At 36.3% G+C, this 10,189-nt stretch overlaps 4 protein-coding genes across 4 annotated transcripts; 3 read left to right on the top strand and 1 right to left on the bottom strand.

The window, feature by feature from the left end:
• Positions 1-1,267: 1,267 nt before the first annotated feature.
• BDF20DRAFT_837560 (uncharacterized protein) lies at positions 1,268-1,903 on the top strand (the record flags this gene model as incomplete). Its single annotated transcript, XM_053079065.1, has 3 exons — positions 1,268-1,449; positions 1,477-1,513; positions 1,805-1,903. The coding sequence occupies 3 exons, from the start codon at positions 1,268-1,270 to the stop codon at positions 1,901-1,903; spliced, it is 318 nt and encodes a 105-aa protein (XP_052934294.1).
• A 344-nt stretch (positions 1,904-2,247) lies between these two features.
• BDF20DRAFT_907120 (uncharacterized protein) lies at positions 2,248-4,102 on the bottom strand (the record flags this gene model as incomplete). The annotated part of the gene is made up of 2 exons (XM_053083346.1): positions 2,248-3,178; positions 3,516-4,102. 2 exons carry the CDS (start codon positions 4,100-4,102, stop codon positions 2,248-2,250), a joined length of 1,518 nt encoding a protein of 505 aa, XP_052934293.1.
• Positions 4,103-4,508: 406 nt separating this feature from the next.
• BDF20DRAFT_883347 (uncharacterized protein) lies at positions 4,509-5,293 on the top strand (the record flags this gene model as incomplete). Its single annotated transcript, XM_053081793.1, has 3 exons — positions 4,509-4,969; positions 5,050-5,131; positions 5,250-5,293. The coding sequence occupies exons 1-3, from the start codon at positions 4,902-4,904 to the stop codon at positions 5,289-5,291; spliced, it is 192 nt and encodes a 63-aa protein (XP_052934292.1). The 5' UTR covers positions 4,509-4,901.
• A 388-nt stretch (positions 5,294-5,681) lies between these two features.
• BDF20DRAFT_1002557 (uncharacterized protein) lies at positions 5,682-6,752 on the top strand. The gene is made up of 3 exons (XM_053074631.1): positions 5,682-5,992; positions 6,049-6,674; positions 6,732-6,752. The coding sequence occupies exons 1-2, from the start codon at positions 5,719-5,721 to the stop codon at positions 6,519-6,521; spliced, it is 747 nt and encodes a 248-aa protein (XP_052934291.1). The 5' UTR covers positions 5,682-5,718; the 3' UTR covers positions 6,522-6,674; positions 6,732-6,752.
• The last annotated feature ends 3,437 nt before the right edge of the window (positions 6,753-10,189 follow it).

Raw genomic sequence — 10,189 nt, 5'->3', positions numbered from 1 at the left:
CCCACTTGGGCATATCGGATAACAATGATGCAACGAAGGAACAACTAGGGTTCATTCTCCCAACAATCCCACAGTTAATAACTTACGACTAATGGATCTGCCGAAGTATCAGCTTACTTATCTTCTTATAGAGTTTCAACTGGTCAAGACACTGCTCTGTCACAATTAACCGTGCAGTCACAATTGGATATGTCTTTTCTTTTATGTTCTAAGACATCTTGTACCTAAAAGATCGATAGAAAGAGTTTTTCACTATATTCACAAATATAAATAGAAGTACTTTTTTTGTATCTGCTTTTTGTCTTCACTCTAGATCAGCATATTATTCATAATAAAAAATAATTTGGTCTTCACGGATTTCCTTTTTGTTTTCTTTCCTCTTTTATGTTCTATCTTTATTCTTCATATACAACATTCTGTGTTATTTGACGACTGGTAAGGTTGTAAATAGTACGTGAAATTATTACAAAAAGCTTTACGAGATCAAACTAGTAAAACTTTATTCAATCAACAGTCAAAAGAAAGAAAAACTCTATTGCATTCTTTTTCTTATTGCGGGGCCTCGAAACTGATTGCTAAGTTACTCTACTCAATAAAGACGTACCGTAAAAGAATAGGGTTCTCCCTTGCGCAGTCTACGCTTGTAAGAGTATCCTTGGGCTTGATCTAGTGATTAAGCAACTAATTTTCCGTACTGACTATTATGCAGCACAGCTTGCAGAAACTAGTATTATCCAAGAAAATGATACAGTATTCGTGCGTGGTAATTTGAGTTGAGAAAACAGTCTTTTAAAGCCTATCCTCTTGGTCATTCTTTTTTAGAAGGCAGTAAACAATATTTATAACCTATTATATCTTGGTAGTGAATCAATTTATTCTGCATGTCCATACATTTATTCTACTACTTACCCAATGTTATATAGGAACGTATTATAGTAAGATAAGTAAACTATATATCCGAAATGACGACCTGTTCAGCCCTATACGAGGTAGCTAATCCCGTTTAAAAACTAACACGTATTCTATATTTGTTTTCTATTTCACTTTATTATTTCAGCGATGATGTTGTACAAGATCGTCATTCCTCACACGATGCTGTCAACTAAGCATAACACTCAATTCTTGGTACTCGTAATATTAGCGTTTATGTAGTTTCTCTTCGATTTACGGTCTACAATACTACACAGTTACTGAATAAAGTAAATTAAAATCTCTAAGGTATATACACATCTATATATCATCTATCCTCAAGTACGACATGTTCGTCATGGTTATACTTTGGTATTTGCCAATGAGTGATGGACTTTTAATAGTTCTGCAATATTTCTGGGGAGATCATCCTCTTGTTGGGAGCGTTGTTGCTCTTCACCCTTATGTCTACGTTGTCATTGTTAGAATAAGGTGTAGAGTTTTGCTTGAGTATAGCTTATTCCTTCATTTTGCTGAAGTGTAAGACTTGCTGTCTCCTATTGGAAGTATGTTTACTACATACGAAAATAATGCGCGGCTCACAGTAAGATAAGGAGTCGCGGAGATTGGAATTCCTTCAGGTACGATCACTGCTTTAAAAAATGAAAAAAAAAGTCAACCGGTCCATTCCACTGCTTACAAAGAGCAACATTAGGTAATATGCCTGACGCTAACATTCGTATCAAGAACCTTACTCAAAATACAAACAATAATCTTTAAATTGAACATCTGAAAAAAAAGTGCTATATAAATCTTGGTTGTTGTTAGCCGCCTCCGAAAACGATTTTAATGGCGTTAGACAGCCCGAAACTTTCTCTCTAGAGTGATGTTGTAGGTGAATACAACACTCACATTGGTGACTATGCAACCGGTTGAGAAATTGAAGTCAGAAACATCAAGTCGTTGGGCGTCCTACACTACTTCTAGTGGTTAAGATGCTCAATTTATGGGAAGAAATACCAGCGGTGTGCGCAGCATGGTAAGGCGATTTATTTACTTTGAGCTTTTAAAAAATACTAAAAAATTAATAAATCTTTTTTCACTTTGTTAACTATAATATTATGTTGTCTATAAATCTCTTTTTTCAAACCAGAACGTTACATGCGAAACATATAACAGGATGGTTGACATAAGGTGGTTGAGATGGATGTACTACCCCTTGAGGAAAGGTTTGAGAAGGGCGGAAGTTACGAGGAGGATATCTATTTCTTTGTTGTTTCGTTTGACCGTACTGGACTAAATTTATCTTCATATCTTTCATGAGTTCCACTAATTCTGTTATAGGGGTGTCACAATTTTTAGTGCAATGTCTTTTGCAACTGTCTCACCATAAAGTGATAAGAAAAAGCAAGGTGTTTTTAATTGTAAAGAGCCAAGAATATGAATCAAAGATCCTGTATGGCTATCATCTTTGATTTTTTTCAAAATATCAGACATTTCAGCGAAGTTTGTTGGTGTTGTACTGACTGCTTCCATCTTTGTTTTGAAGAAAGGTAAACGGATTATCAGCGACCATAGTGCTTCCAAATCCTTGCTTTTTATCGCCTTTGGAGATGAAAATAGGTGAAGAACAACAGAGTTGAAATGATGATTATTGAGCATCCTAGCTTTCTGACTAGCATGATTCATTAGCTCAATAGGTGAAATAGGGTAAATGCCTCCTGCAAAAGATCGTGCACAATGAAATCCCCATAAATTATGAGAGCGACGTTTTACATACTGGTTCAAAAGACGCTTGGTACAAATGAACTCTGACGCAAGAGCAGGGACTTTGATACATGTAGTAGTATCTTCATCTAATTTGAAATTGCCTACTGACGATCCTAAGAATGGGGTAATTGACCCATGCTTGTGAATATATCCAGCTACGACCAACAGCTCATAATAACCAGCAAATATTGAGATTTCCATAAATTGTTTATCAGTGTATGTTTTGCGAGAAACCCTAGCTGTGATTACTCGGTCAATTCTGTTTAAGGCATGAGCACAATCGTCATAATACTTATGATTATGATAGAACACATCGAAGCTATTGACCAATAATGAGAATCCATTAAATTTGATAATACAGTTTATGAATTGTTGAATCTGAGAAGATGCTTCATCAAAACCAGAAGTAAAGAATGAAATATTTATAATATCTTTGTACATAGTTATATGGCTAATGGTGGCGAAGGGATTTTCAACATTGCTATTTACGTTTGGCAGACTTGAATTTGGCATATGTGTTGTATTTGTTGCTTATTATAAAATTGATAACAGTTGTAAGTCGATGACTATGAACTTGGGTGTCTTTATTGTTCTTCATTTGAAGTAGAAGGGTTATTTACTTTGTGAGGTTTTATGGGAATTATATTATTTGAGGACGCGTATGCTAGTCACTAATTTCAGGTTCAGATGCTTATTGGTGATTATTATATTTAGGCCTGTATCTTGTTCTATGTTGTACATAACCTATATTAGATGCAATATAGATAGATTGTGGTAGAATGTATTCTCTACCTGGTTGTACGTACTCGAGTATTGTAGTTATTATCTCACCAAACACGTCAATATGCAATAGATGCGCTAATGAAAACTTCTGTCTTAATCGAGTATCTTTGGGAACTCGCAGCATAATGAAGTCATCTTCAGAATGTTTCCTTTTGATGAGTTTCGATCCACTTTGTTTCATTTTGTAATCTTTGTATTTTTCACTGTATTTCTTGGTGAGCGTGTAAATGATATCGTGCACCTTTGTATTACAAGAATCAAGTATATCCAACGATATTCCTTTCCTTAAAACAGTCTTACATATCTTTTTAATTGTCGACAACTTGTTTAAGTCATTAAAATTAATGCCAACGACAAAGCAGCTTGTGAAAGAAGTTACGATATAGTTGAAGACAGCTTCCTCGGTGTAAGAATTACAATCAATGTGTACTACTGTTGCCATTGTTGAAGGAGCTGCGAACTTTCCACAACCGAAATCGGCGTTAATGTGGAAGGGGACGTTGATTGCTTGTTTCTGTCCAATATAGTTGAACTGTTGACATACTAATAATAGCGAAAGCACATCTTTCCAACTAGATGCATGATGAAACAGGCCTGCGATAAAAGCATCGACTAAGATAAAAGCTGGTGGACTATCCATTGTGATATGGGGGAAGAGTATTAAAAGCAGCCATATAAATAAAATACGTGGGCTTACACTTTTAATCAGGGATTTTAGGTATTTAATCTTGGTTGCCTTTGCTTGTACCTCGAAGTAGTGCAAGCTCTCTGAAAGAAAGTTTCATTTTTTAATATAACCGAGCACCTGTGCTACCAGGTGACCGCCGGTTATTTGCATGTTTTTAGTGTCCCGTCAGAACGCCCAGCTGGTTTAACTGGCATTAGCTGAATGACAACTTGGTCTATCTTCTAGCTTTTAATCTGAAGGTGATGCTCTTCAGGATCTAGGGGGAGCTTTAGTTTTGGTTTGGGGTTGCCTGGCCAACTACTAAGGCGTGGTTGGGGTTGCCTGCCACAACACTTTTTTTTGGGATCAAATGACTTCTTACCTTCTCGTGGTTGATCCTGTTAATCAAAATTGCTATAATTTTGAGAACTAAAAGGAGTACTTATAACTTTTTAATTGCAATCAAAAATGAAAAAAATGGCGTTAAAAATACTTCAAAGTGTTTCTAACTGTCTTGTTCACAATAAGAAGCACAAATAAACTGTGTAGTATGACTTTCTACTGCTTCATTCACTATAACTTAAGAGGTGAGCCTTCACCGTGCTTTTGCAACAAAAATTGTTCATGTTCATCGTTCGGAATCTAGGCGACCAAGGTATGACCGCTTCTTGTTCCTTCTCGTAGGTCTAGCAATTTTCAACTCTTCTGGAGCTTGCCCACTTTTAAAAAAATGAGAGCCGCCCTCTGACACCTTGGCTTTGGAACATCTGCAATGTTTGGCATTTTACTCATGAAGAGGAAGTCCTTAGTGCGAACAAACAGAATAAATACGTCGAATAACTGTCTCCGCCGTTAGCAAGACCTCAATCGGGTCAACTTCAGACTAAGGAGTTTATGAACAATTTGTTGCGATCACTAACATTGAATCTAAAAGATGCTGACTTGCTGGGCTCATTTTCAGAACAAGTCGTTTCGTTCTTCAAAGGAGTAAGCTACTTCATACTTAAGAGTACGGTGATAAGAATTTTTAATCGAAAAGGTCAACCGGAACCAGTCATGAATTAATGCTATTCTCGCGTTTCATGTATTATTCGCTACAGTTTGGTGTGCTTTTCATTACATTCGCTTCAGATTTACTGATTGTAACAGTTATCACTGCTAAATGGCGAAATCTCGCCATTCACAGCATGATCGTCATCACAACTTTTTGCGAAAATAAAGAAATTTCAAAGTCATCCAATCGAAATCAGGTTCCTGGTTTTATATTCATGTGAAACGCGTTTCTCTTCTTGCATTAAGTTAAATTGGAGATCAATCTGCCATTAGCCTCCATTAGCAAGCATCAGCGTAAAAATCAGAAGCATTCCTTACGACAAGAAGGTGGATATTATAGCTCAAATCAATGCTAAAAAGTCATATAGAGCTATTTCAGCCGCTACTTGTGTCTCTACTAGGTCCATTGGTCGAATCGCCAAAGACAATCAGGTCGACCCTAATGCAAAAGATGGGGAGACCAAAAAAGATCAGCGATTTGCTAGCTAGACTGTTCGCGAGATCGTTCTACACCGGTCACTATATAACCGCCGTGGATGCTACCAGAAGCCTTCGTGCTCAACAGCACGATATTTCTGCTCAAAACGATTCGTAGGGTGCTCAAGTCATCTGAAATCGATTCCAAGATCAAGAAATCAGCACTGCCATTGACTAATGAACACCGACGCAATCATTTGAGAAGGGCAAAAGCGCATATCAAGTGGACTGTTGATGACTGGAAGAAGATTGTCTTTAAATCAAAAGAAGAAGTAGACAAGAAACACGAAGAAAGTGAGAGTAACAAGGATGAGAAGAAGGACATCTTATTCCGTAAGTAAAAATAGATACGAGAAACGAAAGCATTGCTAATAACAATAAAAATATAGACAATGACGCACAGATTGTCGATTTTATAAACTACATATACCGACCTAAAGCTGAGCATTCGCCAGACTCTCCTCTTTACAAATTACAGTTTGTAGATGATAAAGAGATATTGGGAATTGTTTGGACTTTCACCACCAAATTCGACAGGTATACACTTTTAGCGTTCACACAATGGTTGAACAAACAAAATGTTGACTTGTTAACAGATGAACCTGAACGTAAAATTGTAAAGAGAAGTTCAGAGAAAGTAAGATTGAGAATGCGCGCTCTAAGTGTTTTGGACAGCAGATACTACGGTAAAGCTCGTAAAATGGTTTTGCACGATAACAATTATTTTAACTATAGATTTATGGTTGATGTTGCGAAATACATTATAGATGTTATACTACGACATCATGCGTACATCGACCAACTGAAAAAGGACGGATACCATATTGTTGGTTATGGTAGAAAATCAAAAAATACCTACTGATAATAGAGCGACTTTACTACAAAGAATGGTGGATATTTTAGGCCAAAGTCTTTATATCACCATGTAGCAACATGAAACAAAGTTTTCACAAACGGGATTCTAATCAGTAGCCAATACTGCAAGACTTGCTTTATGTTGATGGAGACACGAATGGTACAAAACTATATCAGAATATCATCATATCAAATTTGAAAAATAATTCTTCTTTAGACTTTCTTGCTTTCATTCGAGAGAATGATAAGGTTTGTGAGATGGCGCTGGATTATGCTGGCTTCACAACAAATATGGGTGATTTGAAGAGCCTTTTGCAGTAAGTAAGCAAATACTATGAAATCTGAAATAAAATAACTAAACAAACAATTTTGTAGGGACCATCTACAAATTAGAAAAATAATAATTACGTCCGTTGACGGAGACGAGGACAAAAATGTGGTAACAACCCACCCTACTTGGTTTTCTTGGTTGAAGAATCAAATCACTTAGTTTAGCTTTAAATCTTGCCCTCCCTGTTTTAGATAAAAAAATTGAGCTGATACGCCTTTTGAAGGTATAAAAGGGAAAAGGGAAAGTATAGAGTACAGTTTAAATTTATTATAAATTTTGAACCATAAAAGGAAAATAAAGCGCGGCTCTTGGAGCTTGTTACCACATTGGAGTCCGAGTCGCAGTCAACAAGGATTGTTGAAGGCACGACCAACAATGACTTGTATTTTCACGCGATTGATTTTCAAGCTTTCTATAGAGATCAACTGGTAAATGATGTAGAACAATGAAATTATTTATTTTCTAAGCAGTGAAAAAGCCCGGCTGCCTTTTTTTCATCCAGTTGCTGAAATTTTTTTTTTTTAAGCAGTGAAAAAGCCCAGTTGCCGAAATTTTTTATTTTCTAAGCAGTGAAAAAGCCCAAACTATAAAATCATCTATACGCAGAAGAACGATCCAACTTTCGTAAACAAACACGTTTATAAAAAAGCAGTTTGTACGAAGTCTTGGACCCTCATCTTTACTTTACTTTTTGAATAAAATATTTCTTTTTTCATGTTCGATTGCTTTAATAAGTGTTTTAACACAAACAGCCAGAATATTATTGTTTGAAAGTTCTCTGAAAATAGACCCCTCTTCTCATAATGATGATTTGGCCATACGCTCCTTTTTGCGCTCATTTAAACAACAAGGGCGCAATCTCTCACGCTGATGATAATTTTTCCAAAAACTAATTTTACTATATTTATTTTATTAATAATATGAGCATGTAAAGAAACAGCAACTTTCCTTGGTTATTGCAAAACCGTTGTAGTAAAGTTCTGATCAACAGCTTTCATTTCAATGCATTATATTCGTAGTAATAGTAATAGAAGAAGAAAGGTCCAGGACAGCAGCAACAACAAGTGGTTCTAAGTTGCCCTCCCATTCACTTATTAAAAAAAAAAACTGCACTGCTTTAAGGAAATTCCAGAAAAATGGCTGGTTGATCGAGAATCTATAAATGGAAGAAAAAAGAACCGGCGTAGAACTGTAGTGTAACGTACTTTCGTTTTGTGTCAATAATACTAGAAAAGATTTAGCACTACGTGATACAAAGTTTATCGCTGCTCCCGTGGCCTAAATTTCCGCTGGGAAGCCCGCCAAATGTTATTTTGATTTTTTCAAGCCTCCTTTTCCCTATTCCAAAAGTGCGAACAAAGGTCATATGACACTCAATGGTGATGCTACAACTATGTGAGCTATCGAAAGCAATAACGGAATTATTGAAAAGTGCAAAGATACAGTGTAGGTTAGTGCTAACTCTAACTTAAAGAAAACCATTTCAGATGATTAGGCAGCAGTTACATTTGTTTTGTAGAATTTCTTCCTATGGTAGCGTGTCAGCCGTTCCTCAAATACAGCCATAAGCTCGTTCGGACTCTGCTTTCTAGGTTGCTACTTGAGCAACGTACTTTTAAGTTCAGGAACTTCAAACATGTTTGTTGTTCTAATCGGCTTTTGCACAATAAGTTTAAGACGTTTCTACGTGAAAAAATTGAACAGCAAACGCAATGCCTCTTATTAAAACCATGCTTCAGGCAAGGATATTCCGTCACAATAAAGAAATTCTACTCATAAATTGCCAGAATTGTCTTATGCATCTGTCCATCATTTCTGTCATCGATTATCGGAAGTTGCAAGTTTAAGTTCAAGTTCTAAAAAGAGGTCATTAAAGTATTCGTCATTTGATCTGTGGATCTGTGCAATGATCAAATAAGTGATAAAATGCAGACTTAGTTTTAATTTGAGGCTTAATATGAATCCCTATGTATGTTACGAATTCTTTTTTCTTTTTTGTACTTGAAATTGTAATCAAAACACAACATATGACTGATCAATGTCACGTAACCAAACAATATACGTGTTATACTACTTGTCTAAAACGAACTTTTAGGTTCCTTGTGTGTGTGAGAGAGCGTTGATCTGTTGGTTCAAAGCAGTCGAAATCGCTTGCAAGATAGTGACGCAGAAAAAAAAGCACAAATAATAATGCTACCACTAGTCACAGGATGTCTGTGGTTAATCCAGTAACTCTTGATTTCAACCTATCAAACCAGAGAAATCAAGATACGTAGTTGAAGAGTACAACGTTACATTAGTTCGAAAGAAGATTTCGATTTACTTATATCCCAGACGAATAAGCGTTCTTTTAAAAAATGGTCTGACGAGGTTTCGGTTACTTGTAACGCTTCCGTATACCTTCGTTGTGTTCGCAGGTTGGCATTGGGATGCGTATTGTCGTTCGTTTGTCATATTTTAGGATATTTTTTATATTTGTATCAAGGGTAGTCAATTGTTCTTCACCAAGAACCCGAGATTCTTCATGAAATGTTCGGATGGAGGCTAGTAGATTCGTGAATTCCCCAACTTGACCATATCGAGGTTGCGAAGCCTCATTATCAATTACTGATAAGCCCGTAGATTGTATTTTAAAAGCCATCTTTGAATAGAAGGACCATTAGTATAGAATGACTAAATATAATTTTTTGAATTCTTCAACAGAATTTACGCTCGAATATGAGCAGATTTCTCAAAACGAACATACATGATACCAGTACTTTTATTCTTGATTACGATTCGTTGCTTCAGTCCCCAATGTTGAAATGATGGCTTCTGCATTTATTTCATAGGAACATCTTCTTCTTTCTTCCGTGACTCATATGACCGATGTTGAGATACATTCTGTTGTTATTTTGGATGCACTTCGGCAATATATCATTAACAATAATGCATAACAAACGATCGACGCGTCTATTTCTTCTCCTTTGCAGGTAAGTGGTCTCAAAGTTGATTACGCCCACTTCCACATAGTTGTTGGTCTCCATGTCTGTGAATACTTGTGGTTGGAGCTGCATAACATCGTACAAAACCATCATTCGCAAGGTATTCCCTTTGAAACATTCCAAGAATTCAGAATATATTTGAAATTCTCGGATGAGATATCCAAGCCCTCTGACACCTTGGTTATGCTTTCCTTTATGTTCCAACACTACGGTATAAGGGTCAGCTTTAATGCATGTTGCTTGAGTAGTGTAGCTTTACCTCTCCTTTCAGCGTCTTTTCTGTTCAACAACATATCTCAGAAATTAAAGATAGAATGTATTGTGCCTATTCTACTGTGATCTGTTAACTCACTTTATTTG

Source organism: Mycotypha africana (assembly GCF_025528875.1).
Source record: "Mycotypha africana strain NRRL 2978 chromosome Unknown BDF20scaffold_8, whole genome shotgun sequence".
Lineage (NCBI taxonomy): Eukaryota > Fungi > Mucoromycota > Mucoromycetes > Mucorales > Mycotyphaceae > Mycotypha > Mycotypha africana.
The sequence above is the reverse complement of the archived record's forward strand: the minus strand, read 5'-3'. Positions and strand labels throughout refer to the sequence as shown.

Excerpts from the sequence above, each read along its gene's own strand:
- BDF20DRAFT_1002557 (XM_053074631.1), top strand. The coding sequence starts at position 5,719 with ATGCTACCAGAAGCCTTCGTGCTCAACAGCACGATATTTCTGCTCAAA. Across the intron at positions 5,993-6,048 it reads GAAGAAGGACATCTTATTCC|ACAATGACGCACAGATTGTC; the intron begins GTAAGTAAAAAT and ends ATAAAAATATAG.